The sequence below is a fragment of the Castor canadensis genome, chromosome 3 (assembly GCF_047511655.1).
Source record: "Castor canadensis chromosome 3, mCasCan1.hap1v2, whole genome shotgun sequence".
NCBI classification, from domain to species: Eukaryota; Metazoa; Chordata; class Mammalia; order Rodentia; family Castoridae; genus Castor; species Castor canadensis.
The window spans coordinates 17,283,954-17,309,877 of record NC_133388.1 but is presented as its reverse complement, the minus strand read 5'-3'; the positions used below and the strand labels follow the sequence as shown (position 1 = coordinate 17,309,877).

The 25,924-nt window shown below is 41.5% G+C and overlaps 1 protein-coding gene across 1 annotated transcript in view; it reads right to left on the bottom strand.

Moving 5' to 3' along the window:
* Catsperb (cation channel sperm associated auxiliary subunit beta) overlaps positions 1 to 25,924 on the bottom strand; it is a 134,280-nt gene that overhangs the window by 86,645 nt on the left and 21,711 nt on the right. The window contains exons 6-11 of the mRNA XM_074066957.1: positions 24,453 to 24,602; positions 17,246 to 17,341; positions 17,016 to 17,134; positions 15,219 to 15,251; positions 826 to 892; positions 204 to 250 (exon numbers count right to left, since the gene is read on the bottom strand). Coding sequence (XP_073923058.1) covers positions 204 to 250; positions 826 to 892; positions 15,219 to 15,251; positions 17,016 to 17,134; positions 17,246 to 17,341; positions 24,453 to 24,602 — 512 coding nt within the window. The remainder of the gene's footprint in view (positions 1 to 203; positions 251 to 825; positions 893 to 15,218; positions 15,252 to 17,015; positions 17,135 to 17,245; positions 17,342 to 24,452; positions 24,603 to 25,924) is intronic.

Here is a 25,924-nt window from a genome sequence, read left to right as displayed (position 1 = left end):
GACTGTTTGTTTGGAATCCCTGTGGAAGTCTAGATTTAATATAATTAGATAACCATCATTAAATCCATTCAGAGACACCCTGGGGAGCAAAGACTGATTGTTAAGCCTTTCAGTACGCAGTATTGTCATTTTTTTAGATTAATAACAATTTGCAAAGTCATGCATAATCAATTTCTTACCTTTCAAAATATTCAATATCATACCTCACTTAGAGTCTTGTTCCTCTCAAAGGTGATAGTAACATAATCAACTGCAAAATATAAAGGCTTGGAAATTATGGGCACATCTGTATTTCTAGAATTAGAAGCTTAGTGCTAATAAAGGAGTCTCCATGAAAAACAATAGAAGTTGTGTATCACTGGTTGATGTATACTTGAAAACACTTTTTTTCTTGCACTTATGCAGGTGGGCTTGTTGTCCAAAATTTAAAATAGATCTTCCCTCATTTTTAGGCCATTGGTTTATATTAAAAGCTTACCTTTACATTCTTTTACATTTTTATTAGCATATATTAGCTTTGGGGGTGGGTTCATTGCGACATTTACATATTGCTTACAATGTATCTTAGGTAGATTCACTCCCTTCATCACTTTCTCTCATCCCCCCTTCTTGGATGCATTTTATTAAATTTTTATTGTATGCCATTTTATTTAATGGATATATATATATATATTATCAATATTGAAAAATGTCTGTTAGTATATCTTAGAACTTCTTTTTGTGGTACCAGAGTTTAAACTCAGGACCTCAAGCTTTTTAGATGGGTACTCTACCACTTAAGCCACTCTGCCAGCCCCTCTTAATATATCTTCAACTAAAACTCACCTTCAAAAGGTTCTCTGTTAGCAAAACATTTTTCATTATACCACAATCTTCCTTTGACATAGTCAACCTTTATAAATAAATAAATAAATAAAAATATTGCTCAGACAATATGTAGACTTAGGATATAAAAGACATTAAAAAGTTCCAAAGTTCGATAGCTTAAGGATGGAAGGGAAATAAAGAGAGAAGTATTGCACACAAATAAGATAAAATGTTACAGAATGAGGACAAGAAACCAGAATACATATTCTGAACAATCACAAAAAGGGAACAGAAACGGAAGAAATTGTACATGAGTTAGCATAGCCATTGAAGATGTCCTCGTCTATGAACTTCTGAAGCTATCAGAAGCCCTGGCCTTTCATCACAGTTACTGTGGGGTATGTGTTTGTTTTTTACCTCTCACTAACTGGAGCTAGGCTTAGGGGCCTCCATGGAAATTTGACAGCAGCAAGGAAAAGGTTTTGCACATTGGTTATAAGGAGAATCCATAAAAAAAATGAAATTGTATGTGTTGTATATTAATTATATACAATTCAAAGTGGTTTTGTCAAGGAAGATTCTTACTTTCAAATTATTCTTGATACATAAAGACCTTCTTATATTTTTATAGACCAGTAATAAAATCTCTATAATCTGTTCATAAAAGGCTTTTAAATATTCCAAAGTTGATTCTGTGAATATTTCAAATGCCATCATACTGCACATTTTAAAAGGGGAAAGTTTATGATACATTAATTATACCTTGGTTAACTGCTAAATAAGTGAAAAAGTCTTGTAAGATGGAATGGACAAGAGTTTGAGTCATGCCACATCATCATTCAAGTTAAGAACTTTTGAGTTCTTACATAACTCTTCAGGTTTCTGAATACTGGAACTACAATTTTATTTTTGCAAATAATATAGATTCCTTATTGGGCCTTGAACAATTTCTCTTCCTTCTTTGCAGATTCTTTGTGGATTTTTTTTTCTACTTGGGGGTGAAACTGGGAATAGCCCAGAGATTATTCTTAGCAATGATTCTCTTTCCATTGTTTATTCCTGAACTTTGCAAAATGATGCTATGGGATACATGTAGATAGTAAAATGGTTAGAATAGTGAATGATTTTTTTTAAAAGCATCTACGTTGTACAATGTACTGTGCTGAGGTTTTTCATATGTGATGTTATTTAACCACTTCATCTCTGAAAGACAGATACTGTTGTGCTTATTTTAGGCTTGTTCGCAGTACTGGGGGTTTGAATTTAGGGCCTCCTGTTTGTTAGGCAAGTGCTCTACCATTGAGCTACATCCCCAGTCCTGGCATGCCCATTTTAAAATGAAAAATTGAGACCCAGAGAGTTATATAACTTGTTCAAAGTTACATGCTAGGTGGCTAATAAGTTAGTACAAGATTTGATTCCAGTCTCATTGATTGAACAAATATTTATTGAGACTGCCTATTGTAACTTCTCAGGAAACAACAGTAAATGAGATAGCCCTTGACCTGGAACTTGACCTGGAAGTCTGGTAAGGCTAGCCTCCACAGACAAATCTGATGACAATTGATAGGAATTGGTGTTGAGAACTTTGAGATTGCCTACTAGTCAGGGGTTCCAGAGGCACGAGGAGAAATTCTCTAAGTGAGCTAGAAGCAGCTGGAGGGAGTGCATGCTAAGATAAAACATGTCCTGCAGAGGACTTTAGGTGTGAGGCATGCTAGGACATTCAGAGAAGGTGAAGAATGGGGTAGGGCTGGAAAGGATGGCTTGAGGCGGAGAGCAGGTATTCCCAGGAAGACTCTCACCATGAGGGACTTTGTATTTATCCATCTAGAAGTGGCCCAAAGTCAACACTATTACTAACAGATTTTGGTGGCTAACAGATTTTGCTTCATGTCAGGTTTTGGATTTCGAACTTTTATATATGCACTGCTATCTATGTCTGGAGATGCTGTGTCCAAGTCATTCCTTCAAGTCATTCGAATGTCTGCTTCAACTTTAACTCCTTGGGTAGGCCTGTTGCAATCGCCCTCTTTAAAATAGAATGTTATCTTCCCTGTACTTTCTAGTTCTTTTATTCTGCTTTAATTGCAATAAGTGCTTACTATGATCTAAAATCATATTATGTATTTGTTTGTCTACTTGTTAATGGTCTAGCTCCCTTAATAGAATGTTAAGCTGGGTAAGAATAGGAACCCTGTCTTGTTCACTGTGGAATCCCCCTTGAGCTAACATGCACAGATTATATAGTAAGTGCTCAACAGATAATTGTTGAATGAATGAATAAACGAATGCATCAATAATCAATTATTCATGCCTTCAGCCACCTGTCCAAATAGTCATATATATTACACTTCTAACATCTTTCCTTTGATCATTGCAAGAAAGGTCTATTCAAAGTAAATCCCTAGATATCTGAGAATAATTTCACTTTTCCCCTTTCTTCCCCTTCCCAGTCTCAATACTTCTCAGTTTGGAACACTAGGATTTTTCCCTCTCACTCCTACCAATGACCCCTGAGATTTGTTGAGATTTTCATTTCAATAGGATTGGTTATAATATCTTTGCAAATGATAAAAACCTCTATAGAGGCAATCTGTGATTATATTTTACTATTTCATAAGCATTTACTCTTTGATTTGCCAATCCAAATTCTAGGAATGCACATTGCTACATGCAAAACTATTAATGGAAGCATTGTTTGTAGCAGCCAAGAATTGGGAAACTTCCCAAACATCCATCAATAGGATGGATGGTTAAATAAACTCTGTAAATCTGTGCAATGGAATTCTTACAGTGATTTAAAAAACAGGACAAAAAAAAACAAGAAAGAGACTTTCCATATACCAATATATGGTATATGATATATTGATAAGTGAAGAAAGTAAGGTATGCATATAGTATACTTATTATATAGTTTAAGAAAGTTAGGAAAAGAATACATACTCTTAATTATTTGAATTTACATTAAAAACACTGAAAATGGTTACTTATAAGGGCCAGGAAAAGCAGGGTAGTGCATACAGAGAGGGGTGAGATTTCTCAGTGTCTAGCTTTATATGACTTTTTTGGTTTTAACCATGTTAAAACAGGTAATCCTATTGGAAAACAGTAACTTTTAGACATTGAAAGTTCTCATTTTCTTTGCAACATGTCCTTTCTCTAAGATGAATGTTTATGAAGCCCCCATTTATATTTTGACACATAATCTCCAGTATGATGAAACTTGGAGGTAGGATCTTTAGGAATTGATTATATAGATGATATTGGGGCCCTTGTCTGGTTTGAGGGTGGATAAATAGGATTAGTGCCCTTATAAAAGGGAACCTAGAGAGATACCCTTTGTCCTCTCCACCATGTGAGTCCACCTTGAGAAGACAGCTATTTATTCACCAGAAAATGGCCCTTGCCAGACACTTAATCAGCCAGTACCTTGATCTTGGACTTTCTAGCCTCCAGAACTGTGAGAAATAAATTTCTGTTCTTTGTAAGTGACCCATCTATGATATTTTTTGTTATAGAAGCCTGAGTTGCTAAGAAATCTCTATTTCAAGAATCTGTATCTATTATTCCATTTTGATTTACACAGATAGACAGAAAGCATCTATGCATGAAATGGACAACCACTGCTCATCAGTCTCCTCTCCTCTTTCTCTTCCACTTTATTGAAATCTGCTGAGCTGCTATCAGCTCACTAAATAAAATTGCTTCCTGAAAAATCCTTGGTGTCCTGTCTCCCTGTTTGAGCTGCCTGCAACATTTCTAGGGACTCTTGCCCAGGATTTGGAGATGGTGTTTTCACCTCCTTGTTGCCAGGACTCGGCACACCCAGCTTGTAGGGAGAGCATCCTGCCAGGCACCAGCAGACCTGTTGATCTAATGGAGAGAACTGCCTCTCCTGGCACACTGGAGACTGAGTCTTGGTTGCACAAAGAAACCTGGAGAAGGCTCAGGAACTAATTGGGAACCATGCCCATCAGACTAGTAGGAAACCAGGTTTGAATAATAGAACTGCCTTGAGGAGGCAGAGGGAGCCTGATCACCTCCTAGAGACACCTGAGTAACCCTATTTGGGGTGAAACCATATCTCTCAGGTTCAGGGAGTGGGGCAGAAGTGTGAATGTGCATAAGTGAGACATAGCTTGGCTACAAAGTGAAAGTTGAGTCCTGATTTGTGGGTCCATGGTGAACTCACATAGTCTAGAGTGAGTCCTAACAGGGTCTCTGGTCTGGGGATTATACAGATTCACTATGGCTAAGAGACACCTAAGTCCCCATGAGGAGAGTGGCCAGAGAGGGACAAAGCAAATGAGGGCCCTGTGTAGGTGCAGTTCCTGACTGGGTGACTGTGTCCAGGTCACTGATAAAGGTCACGTATTGTTCTGCCCTGTGTGTCAGAGGAGAGGATCACTTACCTCTCCTCCAAAACCCCTACCCCTTTGTTTCTGTACTGATGTTTGGTAATGGAAGGAAATGGGTGGAATGTATACCTCAAAACTTTAAAAAGGGTTTAATGGAGTCAAGTTAATTCCTAATAAGCTTAGGGCCCTTTGTGAATTAGACTGGCCCACTTTTGGTGTAGAGCGGCTGGCTCCCAGAAGGATCACTAGACAATACTATAGTCAATGAAATTTACAGCATAATTGTAGGAAAGCCTGGGTACCCAGACCAGTTTCCCTACATTGATTGCTGGTGGGGTGCAGTTCTCAGCCTGCTCACAGGGCTGAGGCCCTGTCTGGAAGAAACCTGTAGGATCATGGTAGCTAGGGTGGCTGCAACTTCCAAGTATAGGGAGAAGTCAAAGGAGCCTGTACTGGCCAAGGAGCCTGAGGAAATGCTATTGCCCTATGTGCCACTTTATCCACCTTTGCCACTGGCACCCAGTTCCACACCCTCACCTTTAACATCGGGGGAAGCTCAAGGAACAGTCGCACCTGTAAAATCTGGCCCAGAAGCCTCTTGAACATGAACTCTCCTGACCTCCCTGAGTCCTATGGACCTCATGCCCACTCTGAGTCCACCAGTTATCACCCTACATCCCCCATTCAATCAGGGACATCCCACCAGTGTCCACAAGGACCCCTCCCCTCCTCAGACTCCCACCACCATGCAGATGCCCTGAGGGAGGTCCAAGGCCCAGTGTATTATGACCAGGATGGTCAAATACAAGGAGGAGGGAGACATTCATGTACCAGCCCTTTACCACCACAGACCTCCTCAACTGGAAACATTATACACCTTACTTCATGGAGAAACCTCAGGCTCTGACTGATTTAATGCAGTTCATCACCCAAACTCATAAATCCACCTGGAGAGACTACCAACATCATCTTCATCACTGAAGAGTGATGCCATATAACATTGTTGGCTTTAAAGTGGTTGGAAGACCATGCCCCTGCAGGCACTTTAAATTCCCAAGCCTACGCTTAGGCTCAGTTCCCCGAGGAGGGCCCCCACTGGGACCCTAATGATAACCAAGACTACCAGTGGCTTGAACAATATCAGAAGGCACTATTGGGAGACATGAAGGAGGAGGGAAAAAGGCCACGAACAAGAGCAAAACATCAGAAGTCCTTCAAGGACCAGACAAGAGTCCCAGCCAGTTTTATAAGCATTTGTGTGAGGCCTTCCAGTTGTTCACCCCTTTTGACCCATAAATTCCTGAAAACCAGCAGATTATTAATGCTGCTTTTGTTGGTCAGGTCCAGGGGGATATAAGGTGAAAATTGCAGAAACTGGAGGGATTCACTGGCATGAACGCCAACCAGCTTCTGGAGGTGGTTACAAAGGTTTTCGTCAATTGAGATTAGGAGGCAAAATGGGAGGCCAAGAGGAAGATGAAAAAGAAAGTGGACTCCTTTGCTGCAGCCTTTGTTGAACAATTAGGCCTGTTGGTCCAAATAGAGGCAGGGCAATCATCATGGTCAGTGACCAGTGCCCCTGGGACGCCCCTGCCCTAGGGAGGAACTAGGGCAAGATCAATGTGCCTACTGTCACCAGGATGGGTACTGGAAGGATGAATGTCCCCAATGGGCCAGGGACTCCAGAAGGCCTCCCAGACCAGAGGCTGAGGCCAAGTTGTTGAGAGAAAACATTGGCTTCCCTGCTGGGAAGCTGGCCCCTGGGAGGAAAATATTCTTGGACTGGCAGCCCCAGAAGGCTTTGAAGAGGAATAGGACAGACTGGGCACCATTCTACTGGGCCCCCAGGAGCCTATGGTCCAAATGAAGATAGCAGGCCATCTTGTTGACCTCATGGTTGACACAGGCACAGAACATTCAGTTGTGACCCAACCAGTGGGCCCGCTTTCACAAAAGCATGCAACTACTATCAGAGCTGCAGGGAACCGGGCCCACCACCCCTTCTTAGTATCTAGACAATGCAACTTTGGGAGCCATGGAGTAAGGCACGAATTCCTCTATCTCCCTGAGTGCCTTGTGGCCCTGATAGGCGGGGGCTTATTATGCAAACTAAGGGCACAGATAACCTTTGATTCTGACAGCATGGCAGCCTTAAAACTGAGAGGACCTGAGACAAAGACTCTAATTCTCACAGGCACACAAGAAGAGGAATGGTCTATATCCCTGAGGGAAGGTCTCCTGAGATTTCTGAGCTTCCCTTCAAGATTCCAGGTATATGGGCTGAAGATAACACCCTAGGAGTGGCTCAAAATGTGCCCCCAGTAGTGGTGGAACTAAAGCCAGGGGCCATTCCTGTCAGCCAAAAGCAGTACTTCATTTTCTGTAAGGTCCAGGTGAGAATTAAAAAATACCTTGAAGTTTCCTAAAATGTGGGATCCTCTGACTTTGCCAGTCATCCTGGAACACCCTCTTATTACCCGTTCAGAAATGGGAGACTGAGGATTTCAGGCCAGTTCAGGACCTCCAGGAGGTAAATTCATGGGTTGTCACTCTGTACCCCATGGTCTCGAACCTTACATGCCTTTAGGTCTTGTCCCAGCTGAGCCAAAGTTTTTAACCTGCCTAGATCTTAAGGATGCATTTTTCTGCATCCACCTAGCCCCACAGAGCCAGCCTATTTTTACCTTCCAGTTGGACAATCCTAGTACTAGAGAAAAGGGGAAATTAATCTGGATTTAGTTGCTGCAAGGTTTCAAAACCTCCCCCACTATCTTTGGAACAGCCTTGGCATCCAACCTCAAAGCTTTCTCAGCTGACCAGCACAGCTGCACACTCCTCCAATACATTGATGACTTTCTTGTGGCTGGACCAACTCAGGCAGACTGTATAGAAAGGACTCATCTCCTGCTCTCTCTTTTATGGGAAACAGGATACAAAGTTTCTCAGAAGAAGCCCCAGGTTCTTCAAATACAGTCAAATACCTTGGCTTTCACCTGTCACAAGGGCAATACAGGCTCATCCCCGAGAGGAAACAAGCTGTCTGTTCTATGCCAGCCCTCAAGACCCGCCAGCAAATCAGATAGTTTTTGGGAGTCATGGGTTTCTGCTGAATCTGGATCCTTAACTATTCTCTCTTGGCTAAGCCCCTCTATGAAGCCACAAAGTGGGGAGAACGGGAACAAGGGAAAGCCTTTAGAGAAATCAAAAGGGCACTCACAAACGCCCTGCTCTAGGTCTGTCCATATGTAATAAGGCCCTTTTTATTGCATGTCCATGAGCAAAAGGGGACAGCAGTCAGGGTCCTGACCCAGCTACTAAGCTCCTGTCATCGTCTAGTGCTTGCTTGTCAAAACAACTCGATGCTGTTTCCCCAGGCTGGCCGCCTTGCTTGTGTCCCCTAGCAGCCACCGCTGTCCTAGTGGCAGAACAGAGAAGCTTACCCTAGGGCAAGGACTCACTGTCTGGATTCCCCACTCCATCCTGACTCTTACGAAACATAAGGGAAATTATTGGCTGAACAACTGTTGGATGGTCAAATACCGAGTATGTTACGTGAAAACCCACACATCTGGCCGGAGGTTGTTGAGACTCTGAACCCAGCCACCCTATTGCCAACTGACTCAGGCCTCCCAGAACATAATCACTTAGGGGTTATGGATGAAGTTTTCTTAAGCCAGCTGGACCTAACCAATCAGCTAAATGCTGGATGGGCCCCTAAACCATTGGCAGTTATACACCGCTGAGGGCACCAAAAGGAAGATACAATAATTGCTCAAGGAAACCAGAGAGCTGTCAGAGAGGCCAAATAGGCAGCCCTCATGAGGGGACTGGCCTGAAGTGCCTTGACAGCTGCCTTGTTCCCGCATCCTTTAGCTAAATGGGTCCCACAGTTCACATCTCAACTGTGAGCAACTGAGGCCAATAGGAAAAGGGGACCAGGAACTAGAGAAAAGGTTAGATCAAAAAGAATTAACCTAGAAGGTAACACACATGCACAGGAAATTAATGTGAGTCAACACCCTGTATAGCTATCCTTATCTCAACCAGCAAAAACCCTTGTCCCTTCCTATTATTGCTTATACTTTCTCTACAACAAAATTAGAAATAAGGGCAAAATAGTTTCTGCTGGGTATTGAGGGGGTGGGGGGGAGAGGGAGGGGGTGGAGTGGGTGGTAAGGGAGGGGGTGGGGGCAGGGGGGAGAAATGACCCAAGCCTTGTATGCACATATAAATAATAAAAGAAAAAAAATAAATTTAAATGAAAAAAAAAAAAAGAACGGGCCTGGTTCAAGACTGAAAAGGGAAGTTTTCTACCAGATGTTGATGGTCACATCGCCATCCCTGAGTCACTGGCTCCCATGTTTGTCAAGCAGATCCATGAAGGAACCCATTTAGGGCAAATGACCCTTGAGACCACCCCGGCCTGTGTGCCAAAAACAATCACTGGGGAGGGGCCAAGAGTGCCACCCCAGGTGTACAGAGTGGCGGAATATCTCTTGAAAAGTTGATCGTGGTCTTCACTGAAATGTCATAAGCTTGAGGATGCAAATAACTATTGGTGTTAGTCTGTACCTTCTTAGGATGGGTGGAAGCCTTCCCCACATGGACTGAAAATGCCCAGGAGGTGGCCAGGTGCTTGCTAAAGGAGATCATCCTTCGGTTTGGGGTACCCATGTCTGTTGGGTCAGATAAAGGGCCAGCCTTTGTGGACAAGGTGGCGCAGTTGGTAGCTAAGGGCTTAGAAATCACCTGGAAGTTGCATACAGCCTACCGGCCCCAAATTCAGGAAAAGTGGAACAAATGAATAGAACCCTCAAACTGCAGTTGGGAAAACTATGTCAGGAGACCTATCTACAGTGGGACCAGTTACTACCCATAGCACTACTAAGGATCAGGTCTAGTCCCACAAAGTGGACAGGGCTTTCACCCTTTGAGGTCCTTTACAGATACCCACCCCCACAATCAAGGGTATACAAGGGGATCACAAAGAAATCTCAAGAAAATCTTGAGGCAACAGATGCAGACCCTTGGTTTGACTCTCTTGAAAATAAATGACTGGGTCCTGGAGAGACTTCCTGTTAGCCTGACAACTCCCATATACCCTTACAAACCAGGAGCTGTTGTTTGGGTGAAGGAATGGACTGTTCATCTGTTAAAGCCTCACTGGAGAGGCTCCTTTGTTGTTTTTTTGTCTATCCCCGCAGTTAAAGTAGCAAAAATTGCTCCCTGGATCCATCACAGCCAAGTAAAGCCAGCCTCTCCTGAGCAGGAGTGTGTTCCTGACCCAGCTTCACCATGCAAGATCACTCTCTGGAACACCTGCACCCTGCCTTGGCAGGACCCTGCTTCCTGGGAAGCAGCAGGGGACCACAAAAAACAGGATGACAGCCCTGCTCTAGTCACTCTGGAAGCTGACTAGTCTATGCACGGCAGAAGCTCGAACATGGGACGCACCCCTGCTCTCCTCTACACGCATGGGTTGGCCCTTGCAAGGTTTCCCCATGCACTGAATGTTATAAGAGAGCCTTTGGTGGGATTTCCGCACAGCCATACTTTGTATCATACACCCCCACCAACAGGTCAGATGTTACATCAGCTCGTATACTCCTCAGGTGTGCAAGGTAAGTGATACTGGAAGGTAAGTGATGCTGGAAGTCCCAAAGTAAGGGGAACAATGCAGGCTACATTCGTAATGGAAAGTGGGGAGAATGGGTCTGCTGGACTTATTTAGGGCATTGAGGAATTTCCCATGGTGGGGGGAGTCCAGGACCTAGCTCGGGAACAACTTGTTAGAGAGACAGCACATTGAGGGTCAGAGGTACTCTACTCAGACCAGGTGGCTGCCAATCAAGGCACTGGGTCACGGTATAATAAAATCAAAGCAAATTAGGCAGAGGATCAGACTTCCCGACAATAGGAAAAAAATCACTTTGTAGACCTGGTGGAAAGGATTGCCAAAGAACCAAATGTCTCAAACTGCTGGGTGTGAGGAGGCACCCTCATGAGTGAGGAATGCCTTGGAAAGGGACTGATTTAAATGCTTACCAACTTTTATTGTGGAATCAATCTATAACAGGACAAGAGAGTAACCAACCTCAGACCTGGATTCTCACACCAGAGGTAATTGGGGAAGAATGTGTCAAAAGAATTGAGTCAGAATATGAAAAGTGGGTGGGGCAGACCCCTTGTAAGAGGGTGCTCTCTTGGAATGGGACTAATCTAACCTGGTGGCCTGATGAGCCTAAATGGTATTGGACATTGCCCCCATCAGAAAACAGTTCCCACTGTAATGATTCTCCAACCAATGACAGCCTCTTAAATTGTGCTACTACCAGATAGGTGTACCCATTCTGAGGCATCCCTGAGATTGGCAAATATTGGAATAACCTCACAAATACTGGCCTGGGGTGGTGGAGGGGACCAGATGGGTTATTTTTGATATGTGGGAAGTGAGCTTATACCAAACTCCCTACGGACCCCCATCTATATGCTCAACAGAATCATTAGGTTACAGGTAGCTGTAGAAATTATTACCAACCAGACTGCCTCTGCCCTAGAGCTACTGGCCAAGCAACAGACCCAAATGCAAGCCACTATATATCAAAACCGCCTGGTTTTGGATTATCTTTTAGCTGAGGAGGGGGGAGTATGTGGCAAGTTCAACTGATCAGTCTGCTGCCTCCACACTGACTGTTGCCTCCAGCAGTGATGGAAATTGTCACTAATATTAGAAAGATGGCACATGTACCCATACAAGTGTGGAAAGGATGGGACACAAAGAGTCTGTTCAGTGGGTGGTCCTCTGCCTTGGGCGGATTCAAAACCCTGATAGGGGTAATGGATCGTGGGAGCATTTTTGGTGTTACCTTGCCTGGTTCCCTTTGTATTGTGGTCTAGCAGGACCATTATGGAGGCCACTATAGAAAGAAAAACAGCTGCCCATATAATGATGCTGTAGAAATATAAACCCCCAAATCAGGATGATGCTCTCTGACCCTAGGTGGGTCCAAGCATCAAAGGGGGAATAATGTAGTAGGGAGGAGGGGGGCAGCATGGCAGGAAACTTAAAGAAGCTGAACATGAAAGGGGTCACATAGCACTGAGGGTGAAGTAGCAACAGAATTGTGTATGACCATATATGGATTAAACTTTGCTTCTTGCTTCTGTAACCTGCCTAGAATGATATATAAGGCAAGGCCCCTTTGTTCTCGGGGCTCAGCCTTTGGATGTGACTCCACTGAGCCACTGCTGGCACGCTAAATAAAGTTGCTTCCTGAAAAGTCTGGGTGTCCTGTCTCCCTGTTTGAGCAGTCTGCAACAGGGTCACACACTCTGTAAATTATTTCTTAATATGAAAGATGAATAATCTCTTGGCTGGAAATAGGAATTCTGGATTTTGGGTCTTTTATCTTAATAAGTTGTAAATGGTGATATCACAGTCTTCAAGTTTCAACTCTTGCACAAGGGGAATCTAATACCAGTGGGCTAAGTTTTGCTTTTGCTCTTTCTGTTTGGAAAGAGACAGAAACATATGAGACAGGGTTCCCCAGAGGCACAGAACTGACAGAATCTATATACAATTAGAAAAGGGGATTTATAAGGTCTGCTCACACCACCAGAGACTGAATGGTCCCATAATGGCTGCCTGAAGTCTGCAGAGCTGGGGAAACTAAGAGCTGCTCAGTCCAAGAACTGGAAGCCTCTGAGCAAGAAGGCCAGAGGTGCAGGCCTAGCCCTAGGCTGAAAGCCTGGATGCCCCTGGAGAGTCACTGGTCCAAGTCTCCATACAAAGACTGGAGAATCTGCAGTCTAATGTCAATAGACAATGGCAACAATAAAAACGCACCCACTCAAGAAGAGCTCCATTGGGTGTGTGCAAACTTCCCTCTTCCATGTTTCTGTTTCACCTGGGTCCCCAACCCACTAGCTGGTGACATTCACCTTCGGAGCAGGTTTTCCCCACTCAGTTCACTGACCTACACACCAAGTGTCCCTGGAAACACCCTCGCAGGCAACCTCAGAAGTGTGCACTAGCACTTTTCTAGGCAGCTTTCAATCCAGTCACATTGACAACCAAGATAACCATCATAAGAAACTTGTTTCTTTTGATTTCTCCCTAATCCTCAAATTCAGGAATCTTTCTAGGACATGCCTATAGATGCATTGCTTTTCAATCTCACAGGAATTTAGTGGGTCTTCTCAACATATAGCTTCAGATTATTCTTACTCTCAGAGTAATTTTCTTCTATTTTATTTTATTGATTCCTCTCTTCCAGCTGTTCTTTTTATTCTACTGAAAATTCTGTTGCTCACCTTGTAAGCCTTCTGAACCTCTTTTCAAAGTCTAATTATTGCCCTTGTGCTTTCTATTTTTCCTAAATGTTTTGAGAAGTTTATTTCTTCCTTTTTTTGGGCAGTACTTGGGTTTGAACTCAGGGCCTCATGCTTGCAAGGCAGGCACTCTACCACTTGAGCCATGCCCCATGCCCTGAGAAATTTCTTCACCGTGATCTTTCATGGCAGCAATCTGCATCTAAACAGTGACTATGCTGTCTCTCAATTTGTTTCATTTTTAATTGTGCTTTCTGAATTTAGTTCTAGAAAGTATTTTTATGCTGCGCTTGAGACTACTTATGGATGGTGACTGTTTCTTTTTCTTGTTAATGTCCCAGTGCCAATGACTAACCTCAGTAGGTGCTTGCTGCAGGTCCAGCAGACAATTTTGCTAACTCATTTTCTTGCTCACTCAGTTGCTGTCTCTCCACCGACAAGGTCGTGTGTGTCCTGACTCTAGGGAGCTCATTCTCTAAGGATGCCAGGTGACCTTAGACATGCTTTGAAGGGAAGGCTCAGGCATGATTTTTAGAGTAGCTCAAACTGCAGCAATGCTGGAATGGAGAAGACAAAGTGCTCTCTGCTCCTCGGGGCTTGTCATTCCATCTCCTCAGGACCAGAAGAGGCTGCCTGGCTTCCAGGTGTCCCTCAACCTGCCTTCTCGTCCTCCTGGTAGGCTTCTCTTCAGCCTCCCTCTGAGTCCCACTCCCAAGGCTGGGAAGAACCTCTGGTAGCTCCTATTCTCTGCTGCCCTGGCTGCCAAGGCCTGTACTAACTGTCTCTGTCCCTTTTCTGTTGCTACAACAGAATGCTTGAGGCAGGATAAATAGTTGCTACACTGTATGGTTTGGGAAACAATGGCAAGAAAAACACCTACAGATGTTCGGTTCAGATGCAATTATCCCCCTAATATTTTTGATTCACGGTTGAGTACATGGATGTGAATCTACCAATTGGAGGCTCAACTGTATTTCTTTCTGTTCTTTCGAATGTCAGTCAGTTTTGCCTGTCTGGCTTTCTCAGTTCTCCGTTTTACTTTTCCTTCCAGTTCTGTTTGTTTCCTGGGAAATAAGTGCTCCTTTGCAGCCAAAGTGAGTAGAGGTGTAAATGCACACACATGTGTACACATGGGACAGAATGGAAAGGGGATGTGTCAAAGGCTAGGAATTTCATGATTTTGTTTATACTTTCCAAATCAACGCATGCTTATGTATTGATGGGAATGGCTTAGTTGGACCACCATGCTTGATTTTGTAACAGAGAAAGGAGATAACTGATAGAAAAAAAAAAATCTCCCAAAAGGCCAGAAGCAGAGCTATGGCTAGAGTGTGTAGCATTTTTGTGCAAAGCAGAAAAAGTGTCCCTTTCTCTGGGTGGGCACAGACTGACTCAGGATTGGGGGCTGGGAGGTAGAATGGTGGGCACATTCCAGCCCCACTGTCTTCATTCAGGTGCCCTTGTGCAGAAGGAAACCTGAGCAGAGCTCACAGGAAGGGACCAGAGTGGCCTCTGAAAGAGGAGAGGTATTTCTTCCTTGAAACAGAATTGCCTGGTGGCTGCTGGAAATGATATTTTTTTTAAGTTCAAACTGTAAGGAAAATTACAGTAACAGGAATAAACTATATTGGGAATTATTGCATTGCAGCTCATCAATCTACCAGCTACCAAGTGAACAGATACCTTCTAACTAACCCTCCCAAAAGAAAAGTTTCTTACCCTTTCAAAACCACAAAAGTCTGCCCTTGAAAGCTAGAAGAAAAAAAAAGAAACTTTTAATTTTTTTCTTGCATATCAGAAGGTATAACAAAGCACGGCAATTTAAATTATACCAATGGAAACTTAAGGTTTCCGTTGGTGTAATTATCCCAGAAGTTAGGATGCTCAAACACTAGTATGTAATTTACACACTATCCTTTAGTGTTTGTTTCACTATTTTACTAATTTATTTATACCTTAATGAAATTCCAGAAAGGATTTGAGATGAAAACCATTTTACATTTTATTTTATTTCCTTTTGGAGCTGGGCCTTTGCATATGCTAAGCATATATCCTACCACTGAGCCACACTCTCTTCCCCCCCAGTAGCAAACTGTATCTTTTAATGATTTATTTGATTTTTTAGTACTGGAAATTGAACCCATGGCCTTGTTCTTGCTAGGCAAGTGCTCTACCACTTGAGCTACACTGCAGCCTTCTTTGAATGATTTAAAAGGAAGGGCGAAGAAGAATGCAGGAAGACATGTGTCTGCCACCACCTTGGGTCCATGGAGGAACAGCCTTAACCTATTATTTTTCTCCTTTTCCACTGTGTCTTTTCTGCCCAGCCCAGTATGGTCAGAGATTAGGACTGAGGACTTAGCCCTTGTCTACTGCATGCTTTGAATTTGAGCCATCATAGCCATCCTGCCTTCTTCAGCTCTCTGAATTAGCAGTTACCAAGATAAGTGCAGGAAAGACCAGATCTATTGGTTGTCTAAGCAGCTAATGGTACTTCCACAGAGATGGCGAGGAAGGAGAGAAGGCTAGGAATACCCATATACCCAAATAAAGGTAATAACTACCACCCATCAGAACTATCAATATAATTGTCTCTATTTTACTTCTCCTTAGCTTTCTTCCCACTGCTCCTAAGTCTTTATTACTGGTCTTACATCTGTTGTGGTAATTTCTGGGAGGTATTTATGAACATGTTTAAGAATTTCATAGCTTCATCTAAACATATGCTCTGCTTCCCTCAATTGCAACTTACATTTTTCTTTTATTTTCTTCCTGCCTGAGGAATCTCTGTAGTTTCTGCTATAACTAGGTCTGTCTAAACACTCTCAATTCCACTTTTCCTTGCTTCTTGATGAAACGATTTTGAGTTGTTCTACAGAGTTTCCCAGCAGAATGGAGCCTCAGTTCATGGGTTTTTTTGTTGTTGCCATTCTGTTTTTATTTTCACTTGACATACAGTAATTATACATATATATGGGAAACAATATGACATTTTAATAGAGTATACAGTATGTAATGATCATATCAGGGTAATTGGCATATCTATCACTCCAGAGAACTCTTACTTTCAGTTTATGTTACTTTTTTTCCTGGTGGTACTGGGGTTTGAACTCAGGGCTGCTTGCAAGGCAGACGCTCTACCACTTAAGCCATACCTCTGGTCCAATGTTATTTTTAATACTATATTTAGCTTTATAAATTACCTTATAGCATTTTAGGAACATATATACTTATAAGTAATTAGATAAACAAGTAGTAGATAATGTCTTTTCTACCTGTATAGACTTAAAACTTACTATAATTGTATAAGAAATAAAACTAGCACCATGTCCAAATTATACATTCAATTCTACAATGAAAAGGAAAAAGTTGCATTATGTGTAAAAGCATTTTTTTTAAAAGGAAGAAGTATTTAAACTTTAAGATATACTACACATAACTCAAATTCCAAATATTTGTTTGTTTGTCACAGAAGACATTTAAGGTTAGTTACTAATCACATAGAGATTTACATACATTTATGAGCTGGGTTGATGGATAGCGAAGATCTCCACTAACATAAAGACCCAAAGAGGTGAGGATAACTAAAAAATGATTTGTTAAAACCATGTCTATCAGTGTCAGCTTTGGGTGTTCTAAAGGAAAAAATCAAATGAAACCATGGATTAAAAAAACAAAGTAAGTGCTTTAACATTTTATCAATACAGAAATAAAGTGCTAGAAAAGAAGGCAATTAGAGAAGTTACCTTCTTGAAGTTGGGAATAGATGATATCTGTCATGTCATACCATGTGGTTTCATTGTAATTCCAAAATCCAGAATATGTTAAGCCTACAAAAACACCTATGGTGACAGAAAAGGCAAATTAAAGCTAGGAATCATTACAGAGCTAGTCACTAAATTCTATGGTGTGAGGCCTTCAGAGGCAAGAATATGAGCCATCTCCATCTTCCAGTTCACTCTCCTCTCCACCTCAACTCTTCTCTCCTTAGTTTGAATCTCACTTTCCCAGTCACTGGAAGGATGAGGTTAAACCAGGTTGTACATAGATTATACCACAGGATTGCATCTAACCATCTCATTGACTCCTAGAATTGACCTCTGGCAATAGTATGTCCTGAAAATAAATCCTCTTAATGAATTTGTTTATCCTAAAAATATCTTCTAAGCTGTACTTAATGAGTAAGTATTTTACTTACATTGAAGGGCACCAGAATATGTCACTCCAAAATAGGCCATTTTGGTTTAACGATTATATTGAGCTGAGGGCAATTGAGAATCAGCAGATATAGGTTCTGCTCTCATTCATCTGCCTAAAAGTAGGGTGTAAGTTTCCCTTTGTACCAGGAACTGAAGAGCACTTTCATCACTTGGGATGTCTTCTATTTACATCCTCATTCATTTCCTAGTTCCTGCCTCACAACATACTGTCCTTTGAGGCCCAAAGTCCTTTCCATGTTAGAAATTCAAGTTTAGTTACTGGAATTTCACTCACTTCTTTTCTGTGAGTTCTGTTCACATAAATATTAACTAAAATTGTGTGCCTTTTCTCTTATCAATCTGTCTTTTGTTAGTTTAGCTTATAGCATCAAATATTGAACCTAAGAGTTCAGAGGAATTTTTTTTCTCCCTGACAATATACCTGTAAGCATGAAAATGTTCTTAGTTCGAGAATACTATTTGATCAACAATTAAAAAAAACTCTAAAGAAGAAAATTAAAATTCAAACTCTAAGAGAGGAGAAACTATGGTTTACTTTAATAGCTGTGGTTAAAAAAACAAAAAAAATTTGCTAAAGTCTTATGAGAATCTATTAAAATAAGATGAAACATTGTTGTAAATACTGAAAGCACTTATTCCATTACCCCACCTTTCCTTGGCCATGGCTGGGAATGTTGAGAGACTTTTGTGTTTTATATAAGGAGTGTTAACCTGAAGTTTTGTCATCAAAACGGGGGGAGGAATGGGGTGCTACAAACAGTTGAATGCGTAAGTGTTGTTTCCATAAGATGTATGTAAGATTTGTCATATTTTGAAGTGTGTATTTTAACTCTCAGTTCTTTTCTGTGTAGGGAAAGATATGGAAGAAGTATTATTATTATTACGATTATTTTGGCAGTACTGGGATTTGAACTCAGGGCTTAATACTTGCTAGGCAGGTGCTCTACCACTTGAACCATTCTACCAGCCCTTTCTGAGATAGGGTCTCACTTTTTGCCCAGGCTGGCCTGGATCATGATCCTTCTATTTATGCTTTCTGCTGTAGCTGGGATGATAGGTATGTACCACCATGCCCAGCTTTTTTTCTGCAAGATGGGGGTTTTGCAAACTTTTTGCCCAGTATGGCCTGGAACCAGCAGTCCTCCTTATCTCACTCTCCCAAGTACCTAGGATTATATGTGTGAAACACTAGCATTCAGCTTAGAAAGATTATTGTCTACTCTTTCCAGGATGAGGAAAGCTAAAGATAAGTTTTGTCTTTCTAAGAATTGAGTCTTGTTTTACAGGTAACTGTGGGATATTCTAAATGGGAATGAACAGGTGTCCAGCATATCACATGACCAGACACCTGCAAAGTTTAGAAGTATTTAATGATGAAATAAGCAATAAAACAAACACTTTATATTGGCTAATATTTTTAGACCAAATTTAAGTTACAGGCCACTCTCTATGACATGCTGTCTCAAATCGTATCTTCAGGTGGAAAGGTTATGTAGACTATTATGAGTTTGACTTTTATTCCAATGGCAAAGTTACTGGCATGTGTAAGTAAGGAAAGTGATGTGAAGGAATTTATATTTGAGAGAATCTTCTGTGGTTGTAGGAAGGGCAGGCTGTGCTGAGTCAACAGTAGAAACAGGGAGCCCACTTAAGAGGCTGTGGATTAGTCTTGCAGACAAAGTGCTGAGTTGACATAGGTTTTAGCAGAGGAGAGAGGTGGTCATATTGAAACTGACCCTGGAGAAAGTGTCATTATGGAAAGTTATTTGAGCAGAGCAATCAAGAAAGTGTCCTGAACTTTTTGAAATTGTTTTATGTAGTGGGTGGGGAACAGGATGAGGGAAAGAGATGGTAGGTGTGAACCTAACCAGTGTACAATGTAAACCTTTTCAGAAATGTCACAATGTATCCCTTCTGGACAACTAATGTATGCAAATGAAAATGCTTTGAGAAAGAAAGAGAATAGAATGCTACCACGAGATTGTGTTAAGGGTCCTGGAGTGATTGTGGCTACTGACATAAAGAAGGAAAGACAGGAACTAAGTCTAGATTCATCAATGGTGAGAGGTCACACTGCAGAGAAGCCAGCTTAGAAAATGCACAAGTGACTGATGGAGGTAGTATAAAAGCAACTAAGGTGGTGTCAAGAAAGTTCTGGAAGAGTAGAAAGTGTTTTGAAGACAGAGTGGCCAACTGTGTTAATGCTGCTGGAAGTTGAAGCCCAGTGAGGATGAAGAGTGGGCTGTTCTAATTGGCAACATGGTGACCTTGAGAAGAGCCCTTCTGAGAGACTGTGGAAACAAGTCTCATCTGCCTTGCATGAAGATAAAAGGGGAAGTGAAAAAGGAGCACCATCTACAATAAATTCTTCCCATAAATTTTGCTGTAAAGGAGAACAGAGAACTGTGGACAAATGAAGATTTTGTTTAAGATGGGGGATGTGGAGCTTATTGGTATGTGGGTGGATGAGACCCAGTAAAGAGGGAGAGCATGACAGTGCAGGAAAGAAGGGAGAAAAGCAGGTGGAATAGAACCTAGACTCAAGGGCTGAGGGTGACCTTTGATAGTAGTGGAGACACTTCTCACAATGAGTGTCAACAGGGACAAAGGCAAAGAGTGCCAGTGCAGATGCAGGTAGGATGGCAGAGCTGCAGGTGCGACAGTGGGAGGGTTCCTATGGTAAATGTTTATTTTCTCTGTGAACATTAGATAAAGGTGCTGAGAATGAGAGGGGAAGAAGGGATTGCCAAGTGTTTTAGAAGTGGGAAGAGGTGTGATAAGGTCACCTTGCAGAGTGGGAAAGTAAACATATCAGGGAAGAGTGATAGGATGTCAAGGCAGGGCTGACTGGCCTCTTGAGATGTGCAATCTTGAATTTACTTTTTTTGTATGTGCGATACTGGGGTTTGAACTCAAGGCTTCTTGCTTGTTAGGCAGGTGCTCTACCACTTGAACCACACCTCCTTCTGCTCTGTAATCATGAATTTAATGTAAGACTAGTTGGTTTCACTTTGAAAGTCAGACTAGTGAGCAAATATTTTCTTGCAACCTTGTCATGAGCACAGACAGACTTTAATTAAGAGTTGGGGTTTACAAGAAAGGAAAAAAAGGAGGAAGTCACAGAGCATTTATAAGGATGGAGTGTGAAACTCATGGCAAGAGGATAGGAAAGTAAGAATGTTGAGTAGTAAAAATGTGATGGGGGAATGGCTCAAAGTCTCAATGAGACTAAAGAAAAGCTGGAGTGTGAGTCCTGGAATAAGGGAGAACTGGAGAGAGTGCACAGCACAAGATGCCTGCAGTGGACATGGTGACATTATTGGAGATGATGGGATCAAGAGGAGTCCTGAAACTGGGTATTGCAAAAGTCATCCATATGAGTATCAAAAATAGTGACAGAAGTCAAGATGGAGAGGAAGATTAGAGATTCAGCCTTAGAGATTAGAGGCTGAACTTGTTAACAAATGAGTGTGAGTGACAGGAAGGTCACCACCAGCCATATTTTTCTGAAGGGTTTCTTGAGATAGGATCTCTTGTACTATTTGCCTGGGCTGGCTTCAAACTGTGATCCTCCTGATCTCTGCCTCCTGAGTAGCTAAGATTATAAGTGTTAGCCACTGGCGCCTGGCAAGGGTCTTGGGTTTTGAAGGAGAGGATAGGAGTGGCCCTAAAGAACAAGAACAGCAGTCCAGCCCTTAGGCTTTGAGAGATGTGACATTGGAGAGGGCTTCAAGGAAAGACTGTTATCTGGAGATGACCAAGCTACTCTTTATGGCAAGAAAGTTAAGGGACCATTTGGGGAAAAGTAAGTGGCATGGGAGATTTTACTGATGAAAGAATACAAATTCTAACGAAAGGATCTTGGGTGGATAAAGAAAGGAAGCGGTTGGACCAAATTAAAGAATGCTGAGAATGGTATGTGGGATGGAGTCATTTGGGAGGTTTAGGTTTCTGGTGGTGACTGATGGGGACCTGATGGAATGTCTTAAGAGTGTCCTAGAGGACGGAGGTGGACCACATGGGGCTGCTGATTATTGTTTGCACCATGAACCACACATGACATGAAGACCAGGAGGATGAACAAGGATCTCACAGAGGAACTGTTAGTTTAGGCAATGCAATTTGATAATGTGGGTATTTTTGACAAAGAAGTGACTTCTGTTTCATCTGACAAATAGGTTGCTGGAGCTGACTTGTTTCTTGAAAGGTTGAGGTGATCTGGTAAGTGTGGTCCCAGGAAGACTGCCCACTCTTCCTATGACTTCCATATGGTAGGATGGAGCATGAGAAGTTGAGAATGTTTGCTGTACTGTGTGTGACTCATGGAAGGACAACAGGTATTGGTATCTGGAAAAAGAGAAGGAGGAGGAGGTCCTAGCCTGGATACCAGGCTGAGTTTCCATCTGCATTGGCATAGTGTATGGTACAGGGACAGCACAGAGGGGGAAGAGATACAATTTATAACTGAACTAATTCAGCAGAAGTAGGCACTGAAAGCTGGAGATAGATGATAGACTGCAACCCACCAGGAAGTCATAAATATCTGGGACAAGGCCATTTGTCTATTCCCACACATGGTTTTAATCTATAGATCTATTATTATAAGTCATAGGGCAGGGTTATGGTCTTTTTGTTCTTCTGTTCATAGTGTGCCACTCTTTCATATGGATTTTGGGATTACCTCATCAATTTTCTTGCCAAAAAGAAAAAGAAAATCTACAAAAACAGTGCTGTGAATTTTCAAAAACTGTAGAGCCGATTGATAAATGTAGAGATAATTAATTAATATCTTTACAATACTAGAAGTTTCTGTTCATGAAGTCTGTTATTTCAGTCTTTTTATTTGATGGTGAGGTGAAGGGTGTGAGATAGGTTTTTACTGTTATTCTGGCTGGCCTTGAACTCCCAATCCTGTTGTCTCTGCCTCCTGAGTGCTGGGATTACAGGTGTATACTTGCCAGGCCTAGCTTGTTTTAGTCTTTTAAAATGGCCTTCATTAAGTTTTATAATTTCTACACAACAGGGCTGTAACTCATTTATTTATTTATTTATATTTCTAGGTACCTTTGGGGGCTTGTTACCTCATGAGTTGGATTTGTTTTTTTTTTCAGGCACTGGGGTTCAAACTAGGGTTTTGTGTGCCCTAAGCAAACATTCTGTCACTCAGTTACATCACCAGTTCCATGAATAAGATTTAAAAATTATAATTTTGGGATTGGGAATGTTACGTGGTGGAGCACGTGCCTGGCATGCATAGGCCCTGGGTTTGAATCCCAGAACCTTGAAAAGAAAAAAAAGATAGAATTAGAATCTTGAATTAGTAGGTGTTTTTTAAAATATATTTTTATTATATTCCACATCCTGTAGCACTCTCATAGTTGTTCTGATTGTTTATAGATCTTTTGAGATTTTTTACATACATATACATATTATCTATGAATATAAAATTTTTGTTTCTTAGTTTTTAATCTTTTTTGTTTTTATTTTGACCTTCATATCAGTTGGAACTGATGACTGGGTCATAAATGACCTAGGAAAAACAATCAGACAAATCTTATTAGCAGTTAAACTGCATTATGGTAGTGTGATATGATACATAATAAGAAACATATATTTTGTCTTTATCTCTGGTTCCTGATACAAAGCTTTTAAATCCCTTAGAAGTTCCTGGGTGACAAGACCATCTTGTTCTTCTGATGGGCTCACAATAAATTTAGTATTATGGCTGGTCATCAGAAAAACCAAACCATAATTTGAAGCTTGAAACTTTCAGTCCCACATGCCATCCTTCAGGAAGGGGAGAGAGGCTAGAGACTGAATTAATGATCCATCACACCAGTGTGATGGGAGCCTCCATAAAAATCTCTAAAGTACAGGCTTTGGTGAGCTTCCAGGTTGATGACCCTTTTGAAGGGTCCTGTGTTTGGGGCCCTTCTGGATCCTGCCTATATACCTCTTTGGATGTTCATCTGCATCCTTTGTAATGTCCTTTATAATAAATTGTTGAATGTAAGTGTATGCTTCCTTGAGTTCTGTAGGCTGTTGTAGTAAGTTATTGAACCCAAGAAGTAGGTCATGGGAGCTCTCTGATTTATAGCAGGTTAGTTAGAAGTATAGGCCATAATCTGGAACCTGCAACTGGCATCTGAAGTGAGGTGCAGTCTTGTGGGACTGAGCCTTTAACCTGTTGGGGGGCAGTGCTAACCAAATCACAGGACAGCCACATGATGTCTGCAGAGAGCTGGAGAATTGCTCGGTGTGGAAAATCCACACGTCTGATGTCAGAAGTGTTGTAAATCAGAATACAGAGAAAAGCAGTCGATTTTTCCTCCATATGCTGTTAGATTTTATAACAGTCATGGGAAAATACATACATAATATATAAAATAATGTGGTACCTTGGGAAAACAATACCTATTTATATATGGCAGAAATATCAGATGGATTAGAAACAACGAATAATTTCTGGGAAGAAGTAACATGCTAATAGAGGGCAGAAGATAAACAAAGTTAAGAGAGATATATAAGTCACTATTAATGTGGTAAAAAGCCATGGAACTCACTGGAAAAAATATTCTTAGCATTACATACTTGCAAGTAGAGAAGGTGGAGTGACAAAGAGTAAATTCACAGGTATTTTAAGGAAACATTTTTAGTCCACTCTGTTTATACACTTAGTTTGTACCAACAGTTAAAACAGCACCATTAACATTCAGCAACCCTGGGAACTTACCATTATATGTTGAATTCAAAACGAAGCCCAGTAATGCTACATCATTGGCACAGGGGCACTTTGCCACTTTGAGATCTACCACGTGTGGATACAATTCACTGATCTGTGTTAGGGACAGTTTTGTCCCAAGGGTCCACTGAAGAATAGGTTCTGTGGAAGTCAAAGTTTGGTGTTTAAATTGAAGCCACATTCTTGAAAGTGGAGCAGCACTACTTTCCTTTAAATAATTTAGGAACTATGAAATGCAACTGTTCTTTAGCTCAAAAATGGGTGTGGTATGTCCTCACTTATCAGTTAAGAATAGGTCAGTTCTTATTTTCCAGAGAAGGAGCGAAAGTCTAACTTCCTCTGTGTTAACTGGCCAGGTCACACTGCAGAAGAGCAGGTGGCCATGTTTGAAAAACGTCAATTGTCACAGGCTCTATCCCTAGAAATGGAACTGCTGGATCCCAAGATACACACATTCACAATTTAGAGAACAGTTTCTGTTTCAACAAACCCACATTTACTTTTTGCTCTCTCCCCCAATCTCATCAAAGCAGGAGTAGATAAATAAGAATGAGAATAAATCCACAATAGCAGTGGGGAACAGTGGCTAAGAGACACAGAAGGGTTTCTGGAATAGAGAAAGAATTTGGGAGTGGACCAAGCAGGAAAAGACAGTCAGATGGGAGACATCCTCAACCCTGCACAAGCTGAATTAGCAGCACAAGCTGTGAAGTCTTTCACACGGGGTCTGGTACCTTTCAGTTCTTTTGCTTTAATTTTTTTCTAGCCTGTAGCTTAAGAATCTTTACAATATCTGTTTTTCTCTCAACCTTTTCTTTCTGGTCTCCATTTGGACATTATCCTCTCTGGAAGCCTTTCATAAATCCCTAGATGTGTGAGGCTCCCCTTGGGTGCTCCAGCAGAGTTCTGGTTTCACTAGAACTAGATGAAACCACACTCTCAGCTGACTAAGGTGGACAACAATCCTTGTTAGAATTCAACTCATGGATATGCAATGGGTTGGAGCTAACATCAAATTTTTATGCATAGAAAAAGGAGGATTTTTCAGGGAAGAAAAAGATTGAGGACAAAAATTCTTGTTCAGAAATTTCAGAAGAAACTTTTTTCTTCTGAAAAAGTAATGAGAATAAAGAGTATAAAAAATGGGCTGGTGGAGTGGCTCAAGGGTAGAGCACCTGGCTAGCAAGTGTGAATCCCTGAATTCAAACCCTAGTATTGCCAAAAAAAAAAAAAGAGGTACAAAAAGCCAGGGCAGCTTGAAAGAATTTGAAAAATAATCAAAGGACTTTTTATTTTTTTGGTGGTGGGACTGGGGTTTGAACCCATGCTTGCAAAGCAGGTACTCACAAAGCAGGCATTCCATCACTTGAGCCACATCTTCAGCCTTTAAAGGACTTTAAGAACTGAGATATCTAATGCTCAATTCTTTTTTTTTTAAATTCTATTAGCAAATAATAGTTGTA